We start from the raw sequence: 21,449 nt of genomic DNA, 5'->3' as shown, positions 1-21,449 counted from the left end.
GATGTCCAGCAGTTTGGAGGATCTCCTTAAATACCAACAACAGCAGCACCAGCAGCAGTTATAAACCCAGCAGAGCCTGCAACAGCAGCACCGGGAGCAGCAACAGATGCAACAAGAGACTAATAAACTCCTGATGCAGCAGATTCAGAAGCAAAAAAGGCAAACAGAATTTCTAGCGGGGGAAGTTTGCAGCAGAGAGGCCATACCTCCCCCAACTCCAGGTGATGTCTCCTACGTCCGTAAGGTGGTAAGGAGAGCTATGCAAAAGATGACCCAATTCGATGATGTTGAGGCATTCCTGACTGTCTTTGAGAGGGTGGCAGAACGGGAGAGATTGCTGTGGGAGCAGTGGGCGGAGGTTCTGGTGCCATATTTGACTGGGGAGTCGCAGAAGGCCTATTACGATCTGAATTTACAGGACACACAGGTATATGCAAAATTAAAAACTGAGATATTTGCACGCTCAGGTGTGACTATGTCTGTCCCGGCGCAAAGAGTCCACCACTGGGCGTATTCTGGTGACCAACCTCAACGCTCACAGATGTTCAACTTGTTGCATTTGGTCCAGAAATGGCTGCAGCCAGAGTCTTCCACTCCTGCCCAGATGGTTGAATGTGTGGTGATTGACAGGTTCATCTATTCCCTACCTAGGCTGGTGCAGACCTGGGTTGCCACGGATCTCGTAGGTCTGGTAGAGAGGTACCACGTGGTCAAAAAATCCCTAAGGAAACCTGACATAGTCACCTCCTCATACTGGAATGCCAAAAAGGGGGTGGGTTCACCACGGAGGGGGTTCAAAGCCACAACTGGGGAGCTTCCCTCTTCCACTGAAGGTGCCGCAAGGACTCATGTTAAGGAGGTGATCTGTGGGTAGTGTCACAATTCCAGGGAACATATCCTCCCTGTGTCTGCTGAGCCAAAGGACTGCAGCCTAGGCAGACGATGTTTATATTAGGCTTACCCAGCCTGCAGTGTGGACTGTCAATCCAGCGAGGTACCACAGGCATGTGCAGTATCCGTTAATGGAGTGAGGGTCCTGGCGCTGTTGTACTCTGTGAGTCTCGTAACCTTAATTAGTGACACTCTTCCCCACCAGCTGATCCCTACCAAATATGTGGGCGTCTGCTGCATTCATGGGGATACCAAGAACTACCCAGTGGCCAGAGGGACAGTTGGAACAGACTGTGGCACCCAATCCCACTAGGTCAGGATGGTCAAGTACCTGATACATCCCGTCATATTGGGGCTCGATTTTCCCTTGTTCTGGGACTTGTGGGGGATGGGATCCATACTGAGTCACGTGAACAAAAGCCAGGAGCCAAGAAAAATATCCTGGTCCACATCAGAAGTGGATGACTTCTCACTGTGTGTCCTTGCCGGCGACAAGGATGAGAGTGTGACCAAGTTGGCTGACCTCCCTGAATTAGAGGTGCCCGGATAGAACTTTGGATCAGCTCAAGTTTGGAACTTGACCTTGAAAGGGGCGTGGGACAATGTTACTGTTTGTAATGGTGTTGCCCAAGAGCCGGAGGCAGACACCAGGTACCCACACTTTTCAGTTCAGTGGGAGCTGTTAAACTGGCTGACTAGACTGAAAGGTGAAGAGGTAGTGGAACAGCTGTTAGTGTCAGGGCCATATCGTTGGAGGGTAATATACATAGCCCACTCACGTATTCTGTGGGGACACCAAGGGGTTGAGAAAACCCAGGAGAGAATAATGAGGAGGTTCTATTGGCCAGGATGTTACCGGGAAATCTTAAACTATTGTAGGTCCTGCCCCACCTGCCAGATAACCGCACCCAGCTCCCATTTCCGTAGTCCCTTAGTGACACTTCCTGTGATAGAGGTTCCCATTGAGAGGATTGCCATGGACCTCGTGGGTCACTTAGTTAAATCAGCTCGGGGCCACCAATATATCCTAGTGGTCATGAACTATGCGACCCGAAGCGGTACCCCTAAGGAACTTGTCCAGTCAAAGTATAGCCCGAGAACTGGTCCATATTTTTGCTCGGACAGGTCTGCCAAAAGAGATTTTGACAGACCAAGAAACCCCCTTCATGAGCAAGGTGATGAAGGAGCTTTGCAGAGTTCTTCAAATAGCCAAGATTTGGACCTCTGTTTACCATCCACAGATGGATGGTCTAGTGGAACGCTTCAACAAGACCTTAAAAGCGATGCTCAGGAAGGTCGTAAAAAAGGATGGGTGGGACGGGACTACCTGCTCCCATTTCTACTTTTCTCCGTCAGAGAAGTTCCTCAAGCCTCCACTGGCTTCTCTCCGTTTGAGCTCCTATATGGACGGCATCCAAGAGAACAGTGTCCATTTTACGACATGATCAGATATCAAAGTCAAATATCAGAATGATGTCAGTTTGAGGCTAAATACCCTGTCTGAGAATTAAGTTTGATAAGTGACTTTGATATATGACTTTTAAGAATGACTTTGATAGGTGACTTTGACATATGTCTTTAATAAGTGACTTTTACAATTGTAATAATAATAAAAAAAGTCACTGTTCGCTGATGGTACTTAAACTCCAAACTCCATGTCTAGAAGCCAGTGCACTAACCATTGAGCTATAAACTCAGTTGTAAAACCTAGGCATTATATTTGGTTATGTGATTTTCAGTGAAAACCTGTCTGAAACTCATTGAGACTTTCAGAAATATCCAAGCCAAATGTCCAAGCCAAATTCAAGTGATGTGTGATTTTGATGTGTGAGTCTGATGTGTGACTTTCTTCAAACATCAGAATCAGAATTACAATGACTTTTAGTCACCCTGAGTATTTTCATGGTTAATATACATATAATAACTTTTGCTGAGCAACTGTTGCGTGTTCTAGTGAAATATCTAATACATAATTGCCAATCGGCTCTGTCACAGCTTCCAGCAATTGTGTCGCTATCCCACAATCCACCGAGGCAGACGAACTGTGACAAAAGCGGCACCGCTATACAGTTGGGAGATGAGCTAGCCGTTGATCTCTCGACGGTAGCCATGGCTTATTTCCCGCCATAGTGAGGTCAGCGGCGACGCAGCCGGGAGATGAGCAGCGCCAGCCACTTATCTCCCGGCTGCTCGCATCGGAACTACGCGACCACCATATTGGAACACCCAAGTTATGGGTATTCCGATAGGGCGGCCGAGATCCATATCCCCCCCAAGCCGCGCGGCACCGCTAATTGGCTGAGCCGCCCGTCGGTTTAAGAAGGGGATTTCAATCCCGCGCCGCTCATTGGCTCAGCCGCCCGCAGCTCAGCCAATGAGGGGTGCCGGGGGCGCTCAGCCAATGAGCGGTGCCGCATGGCTTTGGCGGGGGATTTGAATTCCATTCCGCTCATTCACTGAGCTGCCACCGGCTGAGCCAATGAGTAGCGCAGGATTCAAATCCCCCGCCCCGCCGGCTGATCCAATGAGGTCTGCCGCGCGACTTTGGTGGGGGATTTGAATCCCGTGCCACTCATTGGCTCAGCTGCCGGCAGCTCAGCCAATGGCTCATCTCCTGCCGTAGGGAGGTCAGCGGCGATGCAGCCTGGAGATAGGTATTCCGATATGGCGGCCGGGATTCATATCCCCCACCAAGCCGGGGGCTCTCAGCCAATGAGCGGTGTCATGCGGCTATGGCAGGGGATTTGAATGAGCAGCGTGGAATTCAAATCCCCCTCCAAACCGCACTGCACTGCTCATTGGCTAAGCGCCCCTGGCGGCGCGGGATTCAAATCGCCCGCCTCGCCGGCTGAGACAATGAGCGGTGCCACGCTGCTTTGGCAGGGGATTTCAATCCTGCGCGGCACCGCTCATTGGCTGAGCTGCCCACCGGCTGAGCCAATGAGCGTGCCGCACAGGATTTAAATCTCCCACCAAGGCTGGCGACCAATTAGCTGCTAGCGGTATTGGCGCCAGACTTGAATACTGCTAGCAGCTGATGTGAGTGGTCGCCTGCCGCCAGGTTGCCGATCTATCAGCTGTTAGCGGTATTGCCGATCTCCCGGCGGTGTCGGCGTGGGAGATTTAAACACGGTTGTGCTTACATCTTCTGTGGCCACACCGTCGGGAGATCAGCGGTGCCCGCCGGACATGGCTGCCATGGTGACAAGAGGTGACGTCACCACAACAGAAATAGCAGCGATGTCACAGCAATATGTATGGATTGTCTTTCTGTTACTATTATGTGAAAGTATGAACCTTTGCCATTATTTTTGACATGTTAATAAATTGTATCCTTTCACTTCCATTCTGTTTTTTTTTTCCACCTTGGAAACGGACAATCACACACACATCAAACTACACAAAACAATGTACCACATTCAATTATAGTCACAACAGTTTCCAAGAGAACATATAGTGTAAACCCACATACAGCACACTGGGGAGACACCACATAGTGAACATCACTCAAGAAAAACAACACCAGATACCAAAATACAGCACACAACAAAGAAGAGACAGTGCACAGGTGTGAAGAAGTCAAATGATGCAACATATACAATGCACAAATGCGGAAGGATGACATAGAACAGGTATGTTTGAAAGCGCAAATGGTGTGACACATGTCCATTGCTCCTGTTAGCACCACTAAGGATACACAGATGTTCATTTCACCGCACTCCAGATGCAATAGCATCGGGCCTATTTCTAGTTAAAAATATAACTTCTAGCGATATTTCCCTAAGAATAAAATCACACCATTAAAGTAATTACACCTTTATAAAAATACAGATGAGTACTTGTAACCTTTAGTACTGATTAATTAAATAATGGTTGCATGTGTTAAAAATTTCACAGATAAAAACATTTAGTGAACAGATGTTGCTTGCTAAAATATTACAAATATCACTAAATTCCCATAAGAATAAAATAATAAATTCACACTATTAGCACCAAAACTACACACACAAATACTGTATGTATAAATGGATGTATATGTATATATATATATATATATATATATATATATATATATATACAGTGCAGACCAAAAGTTTGGACACGCCTTTGCATTTAAAGATTTTTCTGCATTTTCATGACTATGAAAATTGTACATTCACACTGAAGGCATCAAAACTATGAATTAACACATGTAGAATTATATACTTAACAAAAAAAGTGTGAAACAACTGAAAATATGTCTTATATTCTAGGTTCTTCAAAGTAGCCACCTTTTGCTTTGATGACTGCTTTGCACACTATTGGCATTCTCTTGATGAGCTTCAAGAGGTAGTCACCGGAAATGGTCTTCCAACAATCTTGAAGGAGTTCTCAGAAATGCTTAGCACTTGTTGACCCTTTTGCCTTCACTTTGTGGTCCAGCTCACCCCAAACCATCTCGATTGGGTTCAGGTCTGGTGACTGTGGAGGCCAGGTCATCTGGCGAAGCACCCCATCACTCTCCTTCTTGGTCAAATAGCCCTTATACATTCTGGAGGTGTGTTTGGGGTCATTGTCCTGTTGAAAAATAAATGATGGTCCTGCTAAACAAAACCGGATAGAATAGCATGTCGCTGCAAGATGCTGTGGTAGCCATGCTGGTTCAGTATGCCTTCAATTTTGAATAAATCCCCAAAATTGTCACCAGCAAGGCACCCCCACACCATCACACCTCCTCCTCCATGCTTCACGGTGGGAACCAGGCATGTAGAGTCCATCCGTTCATCTTTTCTGCGTCGCACAAAGACACGGTGGTTGGAGCCAAGGATCTCAAATTTGGACTCATCAGACCAAAGCACAGATTTCCATTGGTCTAATGTTCATTCCTTGTGTTCTTTAGCCCAAACAAGTCTTTTCTGCTTGTTGCCTGTCCTTAGCAGTGGTTTCCTAGCAGCTATTTTCCCATGAAGGCCTGCTGCACAAAGTCTCCTCTTAACAGTTGTTGTAGAGATGTGTCTGCTGCTAGAACTCTGTGTGGCATTAACCTGGTCTCTAATCTGAGCTGCTGTTAACCTGCCATTTCTGAGGCTGGTGACTCGGATAAACTTATCCTCAGAAGCAGAGGTTACTCTTGGTCTTCCTTTCCTGGGGCGGTCCTCATGTGAGCCAGTTTCTTTGTAGCGCTTGATGGTTTTTGCAATTGCACTTGGGGACACTTTCAAAGTTTTCCCAATTTTTCGCACTCACTGACCTTCATTTCTTAAAGTAATGATGGCCACTCATTTTTCTTTACTTAGCTGCTTTTTTCTTGCCATAATACAAATTCTAACAGTCTATTCAGTAGGACTATCAGCTGTGTATCCACCTGACTTCCGCACAACACAACTGATGGTCCCAACCCCATTTTTAAGGCAAGAAATCCCACTTATTAAACCTGACAGGGCACACCTGGGAAGTGAAAACCATTTCCGGTGACTACCTCTTGAAGCTCATCAAGAGAATGCCAAGAGTGTGCAAAGCAGTCATCAAAGCAAAAGGTGGCTACTTTGAAAAATCTAGAATATAAGACATATTTTCAGTTGTTTCACACTTTTTTGTTAAGTATATAATTCCACATGTGTTAATTCATAGTTTTGATGCCTTCAGTGTGAATGTACAATTTTCAAAGTCATGAAAATACAGAAAAATCTTTAAATGAGAAGGTGTGTCCAAACTTTGTGTCTGTACTGTATATATACATATGACTCTGTAAAAGTTTTAGGAAGATGTGGAGAAGTATGTTTAAATTAAGCATACATCCAAAAATGTGAAGTGTTGATAGTTTATTTTTCACAATTAAAATGCAAAATGAATGAACAAAATAGAAAACTGCATTAAATCAATATCTTTTGAGACCACCCTTTGCCTTAAAAAAACATAATATCATCTAGGTACAGTAGCCCAGGGTTTATGTAGTCGGGTGTACAAGTGATCAATTATGCCAACAGGTTACAATGATCATCATTTATATATATATATATATATATATACATTACAGACCAAAACTTTGGACACACCTTCTCATTTAAAGATTTTTCTGTATTTTCATGACTATGAAAATTGTACATTGACACTGAAGGCATCAAAACTATGAATTAACACATGTGGAATTATATACTTAACAAAAAAGTGTGTAACAACTGAAAATATGTCTTATATTCTAGGTTCTTTAAAGTAGCCACCTTTTGCTTTGATGACTGCTTTGCACACTCTTGGCATTCTCTTGATGAGCTTCAAGAGGTAGTCACCGGAAATGGTCTTCCAACAATCTTGAAGGAGTTCCCAGAGATGCTTAGCACTTGTTGGCCCTTTTGCCTTGACTCTGCGTTCCAGCTCACCCCAAACCATCTTGATTGGGTTCAGGTCTGGTGACTGTGGTGGCAAGGTCATCTGGCGTAGCACCCCATCACTCTCCTTCTTGGTCAAATAGCCCTTACACAGCCTGGAGGTGTGTTTGGGGTCATTGTCCTGTTGAAAAATAAATGATGGTCCTACTAAACGCAAACCGGATGGAATAGCATGCCGCTGCAAGATGCTGTGGTAGCCATGCTGGTTCAGTATGCCTTTAATTTCGAATAAATCCCCAACAGTGTCACGAGCAAAGCACCCCCACACCATCACACCTCCTCCTCCATGCTTCACGGTGGGAACCAGGCATGTAGAGTCGATCGGTTCACCTTTTCTGCGTCACACAAAGACACGCTGGTTGGAACCAAAGATCTCAAATTTGGGCTCATCAGACCAAAGAACAGATTTCCACTGGTCTAATGTCCATTCCTTGTGTTCTTTAGCCCAAACAAGTCTCTTCTGCTTGTTGCCTGTCCTTAGCAGTGGTTTCCTAGCAGCTAATTTACCATGAAGGCCTGCTGCACAAAGTCTCCTCTTAACAGTTGTTGAAGAGATGTGTCTGCTGCTAGAACTCTGTGTGGCATTGGCCTGGTCTCTAATCTGAGCTGCTGTTAATCTGCAATTTCTGAGGCTGGTGACTCGGATAAACTTATCCTCAGAAGCAGAGGTGACTCTTGGTCTTCCTTTCCTGGGGCGGTCCACATGTGAGCCAGTTTCTTTGTAGCGCTTGATGGTTTTTGCAACTGCACTTGGGGACACTTTCAAAGTTTTCCCAATTTTTCGCACTGACTGACCTTCATTTCTTAAAGTAATGATGGCCACTCATTTTTCCTTACTTAGCTGCTTTTTTCTTGCCATAATACAAATTCTAACAGTCTATTCAGTAGGACTATCAGCTGTGTATCCACCTGACTTCCGCACAACACAACTGATGGTCCCAACCCCATTTATAAGGCAAGAAATCCCACTTATTAAACCTGACAGGGCACACCTGGGAAGTGAAAACCATTTCCGGTGACAACCCCTTGAAGCTCATCAAGAGAATGCCAAGAGTGTGCAAAGCAGTCATCAAAGCAAAAGGTGACTACTTTGAAGAACCTAGAATATAAGACATATTTTCAGTTGTTTCACATTTTTTTATTAAGTATATAATTCCACATGTGTTAATTCATAGTTTTGATGCCTTCAGTGTGAATGTATAGTTTTCAAAGTCATGAAAATACAGAAAAATCTTTAAATGAGAAGGTGTGTCCAAACTTTTGGTCTGTACTGTATATATATATATATATATATATATATATATATCCATTCCAGCAGTGATGTCAGCTCAGCACTAGCAGCAACCAGTGGGACACAGCTACATCCATGTTCGGCTTGAAGAAAATTGGCCAGAATTGGTCTTCATAAAAGAATTTCAGCCTGAAACCCATGCTTTCCAAAATTAAAACATGTCCAAGCGACTCAACTATGCACAAGAACATAGGAACTGGGCTGCAGAAAACGGATGAGTCAAAATTTGGAATAATTGTTGCCTTTAACAGAAGGCAGTTTGTTCACTGAAGGTCTGGAGATCAGTACAATAATATGCGTCTGTAGACAATAGAGAAAAATGGTGGAGGATCCTTGAATGTTTTGGGTTCCATTTCAGCAAGTGGATTTGGAGAATTATTCAGGATTAATGGTGTCCTCGATCCTGAGAAATACAGGCTGATACTCATCCATCATGAAATACCATGAGCCAGTCAGATGCCTTCCTGCTGTTTTTGCATTATTAAGAAGTATCTCTCTGTATTTCTCAGCATTAAGGACACCATTATTCTTGACCAAATCAACAATCACATTTGTTAAAGATTTAAAATTTTGACTCATTATTTCAGAGCACCTGATGCCATTCTTCTGCACACCAGTTCCTATATTTTGGAGCAAAATGTAGACATTTGATATTGTTGTCATGTCAAAGAAATGATTTTTACTCTCAATTTATCCATCAGGGAGGGTTCTGATTGGCTCCAAATTCATTGTACAACAGAATAACAAACCTAAATGCACAGCCAATATCGTTAAAATCTTTCTTCAGCGTAAAAAAGAACAAGGAGTCCTAGGATCAATTTTATCGCCCCCTAGCAAGCACTAATGTAAACATCATCGAGCCTGTCTGTAATTACATGAAGAGACAGACGGTTAGTTCTACAAGATGTTTGGAAAAACCTCACCTGCTGAATTCCTTAAAAAAAAAATTTAAGTGTACCTATAATAAATATATACGTATATCCATTGCTCAGCATAAATGAGTACACCCCCTTTGAAATGTAAACTTTAATCAAGATCTCACTGAATAGAAGAAAAATGTCCAAAATTTTGACAAGACTGAGTTTCATAGAACAATTTTTTTATCCATAACATGGAAGTAAGGTTAATAATTGTAGTGCCGGCGTCCCTGCCCTCTGCTAGGCAGGGACGCTGCTCCCCTCACCGCTCTGCTCCGTGCCCGGCATCCTCCCCCCGCTCTGCTGTCAGCGCGCGCTCCGTCCCGGCGTCCTCCTCCTGCTCTGCTCTCAGCGCGCGCTCCTTCCCGGCCCCTGTGCTTAGGGCGCGCGCGCGCTCTCCTCCTCTTAAAGGGGCCGCGCGCGCCGCCCTAAAGAGTCCCCGGCCAATGGCCGGAGGACTTCATCATATATAAGGCACCTCCTCCAAAATGGAGGTGCCCGAGCAATGTTGTTTGCACCTGTGTCTCACCTGTGCTTCAGCCCTCAGGTCCCGTTGCCAGTTACCTGCCAGTTTCCTGCCAGTTTCCTGCTAGTTACCTGCCAGTTACCTGCCTGATTCCTGCCTGAATACTTGTTACCTGTCTGCCAGTCTGAGGTCCGACGGTCTGCCTTACTACTCCTGTCAGTCTGTCTAAAGGACCAGCCTGCCCGCTCACCTGGGAGCGCATATCAGCTACCTGCCTGCTTGCCTGAGGTCCGACGGTCTGCCTTACTACTCCGGTCAGTCTGTCTAAGGACCAGCTTGCCCGCTCACCTGGGAGCGCTTCTCCGTTATCTGCCTGCTTGCCAGCCCGGAGGCTCCGTTGTCACGTGCTGTGACCACCAGCTATTCCAGAGACTCTTGCCCGCTCACCTGGGAGCGCTTCTCCGTTACCTACCTGCCTGCCAGCCCGGAGGTTCCGCCGTCACGTGCCGTGACCACCTGCTATTCCAGAGACTCTCGCTTGCTCACCTGGGAGCACACTTCTACCATCTGCCTGCTAGCCTACCCGGAGGCTCTGCCATCACAGGTCGTACCTACCCCTTACCCAGAGACTGCCCTGATCACTTGCCGTAACTCCCTGTCCGTTCACCCAGAGACTGCCACCCGATCCCTTACAAGGGCCGCCCCCTTGTATAGTAGCTCAGAGGTTCCGCCTCCCGGACCCGTTACAGTTTGCTCGGGCCACGGAACCCGGTGGCACCCAAGCTCCCTCGCTCTCGGACCTCTGTCTTGAACTGTCCCGTCAGAGGTCCCAACAGGAGGCCATCCTGGGTCACCTGCGGAATGTTAATACTCGCCTGAACACTCTGTCTGATCCACCAACAACCTCCGCCAGTGCCATATCTTGCAATCCGGCAGCTCCGCTGCCCACTAATACCATGGTATCCTACCCCGGACCCCGGCTTTCTGCACCTCCTCGCTTCGGAGGCGACTCCGTCCAGGCTCGGGGCTTCTTAAATCAGTGCACTCTGCATTTTGAACTTTTGTCCTACCAGTTTAACTCCGACCGGGCCAAAATTGCCTTCATCATGTCCCATCTCACCGGGGAGGCCCTGGCCTGGCTAAATCCTCTATGGGAGAGAGGAGACCCCCTGGTGTCCAACTTGCCTGCTTTTCTCACGGCTTTCCGGAAAGTCTTCGACGAACCCGGACGGAAGACCTCATCTGCATCATCGTTGCTACGCCTCCGTCAGGGGAGTCTCACCGTGGGCCAATATGCCATACGGTTCCGTACCCTTGCCTCGGAGCTGACCTGGGATAACGACGCTCTGGTTTCCGTCTTCTGGGAGGGTCTGTCCGGCCGTATTAAAGATGAACTTGCCGGTCGGGACACTCCTACCACTCTCGATGACTTAATAACTCTTGCCACCCGGATTGACCTACGGTTCCAGGAGCGTGCCAGAGAGGTCACCCGTGAGAGGAGGTTACCACGTCTAGCTCCTACTTTTCAGAAACCCGTCACTCCTTCTGTCTCTAACCAGGTACACCCTCCTGAGCCTATGCAGGTCGACCAGACCAAGATGGTCAAGACCCGTCAGGACTTACGCCGTGCCGAGGGGACCTGCTTCTACTGTGGCAGTAAGGAGCACCAGATCCGTGCCTGCCCGGAAAGGTCGGGAAACGCCTGTGTCTAGGTTCGCTCAGAGAGGTCCACCTAGACAAGAATAAATCCTCTCCATCCCTGCTGTTGTCAGTTTCAATCGTCTACGGGGAGAACCGTTATTTCGAACTAGCCCAACTGGACTCTGGAGCAGCCGGGAATCTTATTTCACAGTCCCTGGTTGAGAAATACCGCATCCCCACCAAACCTCTGGCTGTACCCTTGTCTGTCGCTGCCGTGGATGGGGGCCTCTTACCTCGCCCCATTCAACTCATCACCGAATCCATTACCCTGCAGGTGGGAATGCTGCATTCTGAAAGTATCTCCTTTCATGTTCTGCCTGGACTCTCTCACGCCCTCTTGCTAGGTCTGCCCTGGCTCCAGAGACATGCACCCGTGCTAGACTGGCAAACCGGAGAGGTCCTTCGCTGGGGACAAGACTGTCATAAAACCTGCCTGGTTCCCGTCCATCCCGTCCGTCCCTCTCCTACCCCAGCTAATCTACCTGGACTTCCGATTCCTTATTGGTCTTATGCAGATGTCTATAATAAAAAGGAGGCAGAGACATTACCACCACATAGACCATACGACTGTCCCATCGATCTGCTACCCGGTACTACTCCTCCCCGTGGGCGTATCTATCCTTTATCCGCTGCTGAGACCCGGTCAATGTCCGAATATATTGAGGAGAATCTGGCCAGAGGATTCATCCGGAAATCTACCTCCCCGGCGGGAGCAGGCTTCTTTTTCGTCAAAAAGAAGGACGGCTCTCTCCGTCCCTGTATAGACTATAGAGGCCTAAACCTGATCACGGTGAAGAATAAGTACCCCCTTCCGCTCATTCCAGAATTATTTGATCGTCTGAGGGGGGCTAGGATCTTCACCAAACTGGACCTTCGTGGGGCGTACAACCTGGTTCGTATTCGTCAGGGGGATGAATGGAAGACGGCATTCAACACCCGGGACGGCCACTATGAATACCTGGTAATGCCCTTTGGTCTCTGTAACGCTCCTGCCGTCTTTCAAGAGTTGGTCAATGACATCTTCCGGGACCTTCTCTACTCCTGCGTAGTGGTGTACCTGGACGACATCTTGGTCTTCTCTCCGGATCTCCAGACTCACCGGAGGGACGTTCGTCAGGTCCTGCTCAGGCTAAGGCAGAACCATCTCTACGCTAAATTTGAGAAGTGCCTCTTTGAGCAGACCTCGCTTCCGTTTCTGGGCTACATTATCTCTCAGACCGGCCTACAAATGGATCCTGAGAAACTGTCTGCCATCGAGAAATGGCCCCGACCGGAGGGGTTGAAGGCCATTCAGCGATTCCTGGGCTTCGCCAACTACTACCGCCTCTTCATACCACACTTCTCTTCCCGGACGGCCCCAATTTCTGCGCTCACCCGTAAAGGTACTAATCCCAAAGAGTGGCCACCCGAAGCAGAGGAGGCCTTTCTTTCCCTTAAACAGGCCTTCTCTTCCGCCCCGGTGCTGCATCGCCCAGATGGCAACAAGCAGTTCTTCCTGGAAGTTGACGCCTCCTCCTCTGGAGCCGGAGCGGTACTTACTCAAAAATCATCTTCCGGGAGGATGGTAACTTGTGGCTTCTTCTCTAAACTCTTCTCCTCCTCTGAGCGCAACTATTCCATAGGAGACCGAGAGTTATTGGCCATCAAACTGGCATTGGAGGAGTGGCGTTACCTGCTCGAGGGGGCTCTTCACCCGGTAATAATTTACACTGACCACAAGAACTTGGCTTACCTCCAGCATGCCCAGAGACTTAACCCGCGCCAAGCCCGGTGGTCCTTGTTTTTTGCTCGTTTTGATTTTGTCCTTCATTTTCGCCCGGCTGACAAAAACGTCAAGGCGGACGCCTTGTCTCGATCCTTTCTGGTGTCTGATCTCGAGGAGGATCCGAAACATATCATCGATCCCGCCAGAGTAATGCAGGTGGCTCCCGTGAGTCTAAATCGTCTTCCTCCTGGTAAGACGTTCGTACCAGTACCTGATCGGGAGAAGATCCTACACTGGGGTCATTCGTCTAAACTAGCTGGCCACGCCGGTCAGAAAAAGACCCTCCAGCTTATTACCCGGCACTACTGGTGGCCTAACCTGCACAAGGATGTAATAGACTTTGTTTCTGCCTGTGTGTCCTGCGCCCGCAACAAAGTTCCGAGACACCTGCCGGCCGGCCGCCTCCTACCTCTGCCAGTACCTGCTGCCCCCTGGCAGCATATAGCGATGGACTTCATTACTGATCTGCCCGTCTCTGCCGGTTGTACGGTCATTTGGGTGGTCGCTGACCGCTTCTCCAAGATGGCTCACTTCATTCCACTGCCAGGTCTTCCGTCTGCACCCGAGCTGGCTAAAGACTTTATCCGCCACATCTTCCGTCTTCATGGCCTGCCCCGTCACATCATGTCGGATCGTGGGGTACAGTTCACTTCCCGTTTCTGGAGAGCCACTTGTAAATTGCTGGACGTCACCCTGGACTTCTCCTCCGCTTACCACCCACAGTCTAATGGTCAAGTGGAGCGGATCAATCAGAACCTGACCAGTTACCTTCGGCACTTCGTTAATGCCCACCATTCTGACTGGGTGGATCTCCTGCCATGGGCCGAATTCTCGTACAACAATCACGAGAGCGAGTCTTCCTCCAAATCCCCGTTTTTTGTAGTCTACGGTCAGCATCCTCGGATCCCGTTTCCCGTCTCCACCTCGGCGGACAATCCGGCTGCGGAATCTCTTGTTAACAAATTTTCCTCCATATGGGAGAGTACCCGGTCCGCACTCCTTCTGTCACCCGAGCGTATGAAAAGACACGCTGACAAAAAACGTCTGGACCCTCCTCAATTCCGCCCTGGGGATAAAGTCTGGCTCTCGTCCAAATATGTCCGGCTCAAGATCCCTTCCTATAAGTTAGGGCCTCGGTTCATCGGCCCACTGGAGGTCATCAGTCAGATCAACCCGGTGGCCTATAAATTGAAACTCCCGGCCAACTTACGGATCCCTAACTCCTTTCATGTGTCTCTCCTCAAACCTGTGGTGCTTAACTCTTTTTCCAAGTCTACAGGTACGCCTCCTGCTCCGGTTTCTGCTGAGGACGAGTTTGAGGTAGAGAACATTCTTGCCACCAAAAGGGTAAGAGGAAAGACCTTTTTCCTGGTAGATTGGAAGGGGTTTGGTCCTGAGGAGAGAACGTGGGAGCCCCGGGAGAACATCCATGCCCCTCTCATCCTAGCTAAATTTCTGTCTGGCCTAAAAAAGGGGGGGCCTAAAGGGGGGGGTACTGTAGTGCCGGCGTCCCTGCCCTCTGCTAGGCAGGGACGCTGCTCCCCTCACCGCTCTGCTCCGTGCCCGGCATCCTCCCCCCGCTCTGCTGTCAGCGCGCGCTCCGTCCCGGCGTCCTCCTCCTGCTCTGCTCTCAGCGCGCGCTCCTTCCCGGCCCCTGTGCTTAGGGCGCGCGCGCGCTCTCCTCCTCTTAAAGGGGCCGCGCGCGCCGCCCTAAAGAGTCCCCGGCCAATGGCCGGAGGACTTCATCATATATAAGGCACCTCCTCCAAAATGGAGGTGCCCGAGCAATGTTGTTTGCACCTGTGTCTCACCTGTGCTTCAGCCCTCAGGTCCCGTTGCCAGTTACCTGCCAGTTACCTGCCAGTTTCCTGCCAGTTTCCTGCTAGTTACCTGCCAGTTACCTGCCTGATTCCTGCCTGAATACTTGTTACCTGTCTGCCAGTCTGAGGTCCGACGGTCTGCCTTACTACTCCTGTCAGTCTGTCTAAAGGACCAGCCTGCCCGCTCACCTGGGAGCGCATATCAGCTACCTGCCTGCTTGCCTGAGGTCCGACGGTCTGCCTTACTACTCCGGTCAGTCTGTCTAAGGACCAGCTTGCCCGCTCACCTGGGAGCGCTTCTCCGTTATCTGCCTGCTTGCCAGCCCGGAGGCTCCGTTGTCACGTGCTGTGACCACCAGCTATTCCAGAGACTCTTGCCCGCTCACCTGGGAGCGCTTCTCCGTTACCTACCTGCCTGCCAGCCCGGAGGTTCCGCCGTCACGTGCCGTGACCACCTGCTATTCCAGAGACTCTCGCTTGCTCACCTGGGAGCACACTTCTACCATCTGCCTGCTAGCCTACCCGGAGGCTCTGCCATCACAGGTCGTACCTACCCCTTACCCAGAGACTGCCCTGATCACTTGCCGTAACTCCCTGTCCGTTCACCCAGAGACTGCCACCCGCTCCCTTACAAGGGCCGCCCCCTTGTATAGTAGCTCAGAGGTTCCGCCTCCCGGACCCGTTACAATAATATAAAACTTTCGTTACAAAATCTTCAGTTTTACTCAAATTAGTTGATGCAAAAATGAATTCACGCAACATAAAAACTACTACATCTAATATTTTGTATGATCTCCATGATTAAGGACAACACAAAGTCATCTAAGCATGAAATGAACAAGTTGGTGACATATTGCAACATCTTTTTACATTAATCAAGAACAACCTCTTTTAGAGCCTGGATGCTGGAAGGAGAGAGATGATCAACTTGTTTCTTTGGAATTCCCCATTAATGTTTTGGATGAGTTCAGATCAAGAGACATAATTGGCCACTGAATCACTTTCACCCTGTTCTTTTTCAGAAACGCAACAGTGGCCTTAGATGTATGTTTTGGATCATTGTCATGTTGGAAATGTGTATGTCTACAAAGGGCACTTAGTGATGGCAGTATTAATGATCTGATTGACTAACCAGCAAAGCACCTAGATTGGCTATGTACACTGTATATAGACAGGGTACACAGACTGAGGTGAGATACTGAGGAATATGCATATGTCTCCAAGCATCCTTACTGGCCCCACCATTTACTCCAAAGCAGTGGCATTGTCTGCTGTAAAGTGCAGGCTGAGGATTGCATCAAAGCACAGCACAATTATACACAAATCTGAAATAAACAACAACAGAGCTGATTGCAAACTCAATATTCTCTAAAATAATTTGCTAAAATATCAGTATTGCATCAGTACTGATATTTCAACACAACTCTGATTTATGAATCTATTAAGTGCAAAATTTAAGTTATGACCAGGCTTAATACCTGACCATTTTTCTAGATATCTCCTCAGCCTTATCTGTATGCCTATTCATATATCTAAACTGCTGTAACTATGTTTCTTCATGCCATTCAGGGACTTGTTTTAATATTAATGTATATAGACCCTTGTTTTCCTTCTGACATACAGTAGCTACTGGTAAATTCCTTTTATTTATACTGTGCTTAACTTCAATGTTGCAACTAATTCCATCCTTGATTATTTATTATTAATCAGCTGTAAACTTGTAGTCAGCAGCTAATACAGTTAGTGTTGAGCGAGCATGCTCGACACTGCTCGGTACTCGCCTGAGCAACACGCTACTCAGGATGCTCGGCGAGCACCGACCATTTCCGGTTTACTCGGGCGGGAGCTCGGGTCTCCACCCTGCATGTTTGGCGCTCTTTACAGAGCCAATGAATATGCAGGGATTGCCAGCCAGTCACTGTAATGCTGCAGCCATGTTGTTTGTGGGCATTACAGTGATTGGCTGGCCGCACAGCGTCACCTCGAGTATTTGAAACCGGGCGCCGCCATCTTGGACACAGACGGCTGGGATCAGATAGTGTAGGGACAGCGCTGCTAATTTAGGGAGAGATATATCCTGCAAAATAGTTAGTGTAGGGTCTGTAAAGGCAGCTAGATCAAACAAACAGTCCTTCTCAGAACTAATATCCATCCCAGATATCAGGCAGGCAGGCAGGCTGTATAGGAGACGCAGTGGTTATACCAGCAAACGCTGCATTACAGTTCTGTGTGGTCCTGTTGCTGAAATTGCTGGACTTAGCTCCAGGCCTCATGGGCCAGGAAAAATCCATTTTTTTTCATCTAAATCCTCTTTTTTTTTTCCTCCCTCACACTGTACAAATATCCGTCTTATTAACCTTTTGGTGTCCCCCCCTCCCCCAAAAAAAAAATTGTGTGTCTCTGATTTTTCAGACACAAATATATCTGTTGAAAATAGCGTGGTGTAGGTCAGAGAAATAAAAGTGTGGTTTTGCAGTTCCATGGGCCATTTGTATCTAAAAAAATCAGTTTGAGTGTGTCTCTCACTGTTCAGCCACAAATATCTATATTTAAAAAAGTCTGGTATACACCAGTAAATTATAACTGTGGTTTTACTGTTCCACGGTAAAAAATCTCTATTATCCTGCTTTTGGCATTTTTTGCCGTAGAAAATAAATAATAGTGTCTCCTGAATGTTCAGACACAAATATATCTGTTGAAAATAGTCTGGTGTAGGCCTGAGAAATACAAGTGTGGTTTTGCAGTTCCACGGGTCAAATCTCTGTATTATCCTGCTTTTGGCATTTTTTGCCATAAAAAATAAATAATAGTGTCTCCTGATTGTTCACACTCAAATATATCTGTTGAAAATAGTCTGGTGTAGGCCCAAAGAAATACAAGTGTGGTTTTGCAGTACCACGGTTCAAACCTCAGTATTATCCACTTTTGGGCCATTTGTATCTAAAAAAAACAGTTTGCGTGTCGCTCACTGTTCAGCCGCAAATATATATATTTAAAAAAGTCTGGTATACACCAGTAAATTATAGCTGTGGTTTTGCTGTTCCACGGTAAAAAATCTCTATTATCCTGCTTTTGGCATTTTTTGCCGTAAAAAATAAATAATAGTGTCTCCTGATTGTTCAGACACAAATATATCTTGAAAATAGTCTGGTGTAGGCCTGAGAATTACAAGTGTGGTTTTGCAGCTCCACGGGTAAAATCTCTGTATTATCCTGCTTTTGGCATTTTTTGCCATAAAAAATAAATAATAGTGTCTCCTGATTGTTCAGACACAAATATATCTGTTGAAGATAGTCTGGTGTAAGCCCGAGAAATACAAGTGTGGTTTTGAAGTACCACGGGTCAAATCTCTGTATTATCCTGCTTTTGGCATTTCTTGCCTTAAAAAATAATAAATAGTGTGTTAGGCGTCAGTCTGGTGTTGGGTTCAAAATGGGTCAAGGGCCTTCTGTGGTCTCCCATTTTGGTCCAGCCAAGGCTGATGCTGCTCAGCATCACCATCAGGCTCAACACCCAGCTGGTCCGCAAGCACTGTTTATCTCCTGGGTAGTTGTGCCTAGCAATGTTAAGCCTGGGTTGCAGAGGGAGACAGGGCTTGTGGAATCTAAGTCCAGGATTTGCCGTACTGAGCATGTCCGTTACCTGGCGGGTCATGATTGGTGGGTTGGCACCCACCTGACCCGGTGACCTGGCACCGCCTGATTGGTCAACGGGTAACGTCACCAATGGCGCGTCGGTGGGCAGGGCTTAGTCTTTTAAAGGCCCGCCCACAAACATGGCGACGCGCTCTGATCATTTGAGCAAGTGATGCTGTTGTGTGGACAACTCTATTCCACGTGCTCCCTAGCTGTTCACTCCGTGATCTGCCGATGCCAGAGTTCGCTCAGCTAATTAGCACAGGTCGCTTAGGCAGGTTAGCTCCATAGAGGCAGGTTAGCTCCATAGAGGCAGGTAGCTTCGTCTAGCAGCCTGAATCAGCCAAAGGTGTCGCCTATCACCGTGAGCAGCCTGCAGGCATCCTGTTCACGGCTAAAGCCTGTCAGCCACGTGGAATTGAACCCTTCAGTCCGGTAGCATGCTGGCTGGAGGCACGTGTACCCATAGTCGTAGTCATACACGCATCCTAGCGCCGCCACTGTAGTCCCTGCGCTGTAACAGGACTACAGATAGTTTTTCTCTGCCTATCTCTCGTGCAGCTAACGGAGATAGTGTGAATTGCTATACCCATTCCTGTGTGCAGAAACACGAAAGGGTTTTACATTTAAGTGGGTTCTTTACTTTCCACCCGGAAAGTGTTCAGCAGCAGTACTCCAGGCGGCATCACGGACCCCGGGGTCGGTTGCATTCCATTTTTATAAATTTGTCTGCAACCGCCCTCCAAACAGTATCAGAGCGCCAGGGTCTTGCCGAACATGGCCAACAATCAGCAGCTGCAGCGCTATATACAGAAACTGGAGACCAGACTTAGGTCTCTGGAACAAGCTGCTCCGGTTGCTGATATCACTGCAGTAGCTTCCCAGGCGGCTACTCTGGCAGCCAATATTATTAACTCAGCTGTGGTGAATACTGCAACAACTGCAAGTGCCCCATTACCCCGGTTTGCTCTCCCGGATAAATTTTCTGGGGATAGTAAACTCTGCAGGGGTTTTATTAATGTATGCTCCATTCATTTGGAGATGATGGAGGCACGGTTCCCCTCCGAAAGAGCCAAAGTGGATATATCATCTCATTGCTTTCTCACAGGGCTCTGGAGTGGGCTACTCCTCTATGGTAGCGGAACGACCCGGTTGTAGTAAATGCGGGTCTTTTCCTTAAGACCCTAAAAAGTGTTTTCATGGGTCCTCAGGTCACGCATGATACGGCTCTTAAGCTTCTTGCGTTGGTCCAGGGTTCGACCACCGCCAGCCACTATGCCGTCCACTTCAGAACCTTAGCGGCTGGACTGGATTGGTCTGAGCGGTCGCTTATCCTGGTGTTCTGCAAGGGTCTGGCTGGGCATATTAAAGATGCTTTATCTACCAGAGAGATTCCAACCTCTCTGGAGGAGTTAATATCTCTCGCTGACCGTATAGACTTGCGTCATGCAGAAAACAAGTTAGAGCTAGAGGTTGGCAGACCTCCGTATCTGTTGGCACCAGGCGTCTTTAGGTCCAAACCCAAGACTCTGGACCCGGAGCCTGAGGCTATGGATATATCCTGGACTGAGTCTGGTCCCTCTCGTTCCCGACCTGCACATCTCTTGGAGCACCCCGTAAATAAGGGTTCCAAGCAGTCAGTAAAACGAGTGGGTCTTACCACCATTGGAGGAGGTGTATTAAATTCAGGGACTTCGTCCTCCAAGTTATCATATAAAGTGACGTTGTCCTTTGGTAGATCTGCAGTTGCTGAGGGCAATTTTTTGTCATCTACGTTTGCCCAGAGTCATGACATCCCTATTGAGCTACTCTATAGTCCAATGAACATTAGTGTTGCCAAAAGTTCACTCCTGGATGTGCAAATCACCCATCAGTCGATCCCTCTCACCATGTAATTTCCTCAGGGCCACCGGGAGGTTATCTCATTTCTTATTATTCCCGGTGGATTAGACGAGGTGTTACTGGGTCTCCCCTGGTTACGTTGTCATACTCCACACATTGACTGGAAGACGGGGAGAATTTCTTCCTGGAGTGAGAATTGTGCATCTCAGTGTTTGGTCAAAGTCACCCGGAGGGTAGTCTCTGATCCTCCTATCATTGCGACATCCGGTACAGATTCCTTGTATGTTTCCAGGACCCGGGTCTTATCAGATTATGTCACAAAGAACTCTCAGGAGGAGAGGGTGGCTGCAGTGTCCTCCAACCCGGTTCCTTCGGGGAGGATGTTTGTTTCCCCTAATCTACGGAGTATGGTGCTCTCCTGGGTCCATGCCCCTAAGACTGGAGCTCAACTGGGGGTCAAACGTACCACTAAGTCCCTTCAACGGTCCTATTTGTGACCCCAATGGCGCCAGGACGTCAAGGACTTTGTTCTCGCGTGTCCCGTCTGTGCGAGAGATAAATCTTTTCGCCAGAGACCGGTGGGTCCTTTCTCCCGGTCACCCGTGAACGATCCCACACCTAGAGAACCAGTTGTCACTTCTTGCCATCCTGCTTCCCATCCAAAAAGAGAGTACCCTGTACACCGGAGGGTTCACTGTTGCGTGAAACCTCTCTGTGACCCGTTGGATCACATCCTTGTCCCCCGGCTCAAGGAGG

The 21,449-nt window shown here is 47.9% G+C and overlaps 1 protein-coding gene across 1 annotated transcript in view; it reads right to left on the bottom strand.

The window, feature by feature from the left end:
- Positions 1-4,657: 4,657 nt before the first annotated feature.
- Positions 4,658-21,449, bottom strand: part of LOC141264665 (uncharacterized) — an 80,296-nt gene continuing 63,504 nt past the window's right edge. The window contains exon 4 of the mRNA XM_073676935.1: positions 4,658-4,671. Within this exon, the coding sequence (XP_073533036.1) occupies positions 4,658-4,671 (14 nt within the window). The remainder of the gene's footprint in view (positions 4,672-21,449) is intronic.

The sequence above is a fragment of the Phyllobates terribilis genome, unplaced genomic scaffold (assembly GCF_046119375.1).
Source record: "Phyllobates terribilis strain yellow unplaced genomic scaffold, ASM4611937v1 Scaffold_4__5_contigs__length_816908805, whole genome shotgun sequence".
In the NCBI taxonomy this organism is placed as follows: domain Eukaryota; kingdom Metazoa; phylum Chordata; class Amphibia; order Anura; family Dendrobatidae; genus Phyllobates; species Phyllobates terribilis.
This window is presented reverse-complemented; position numbering and strand designations above follow the sequence as displayed.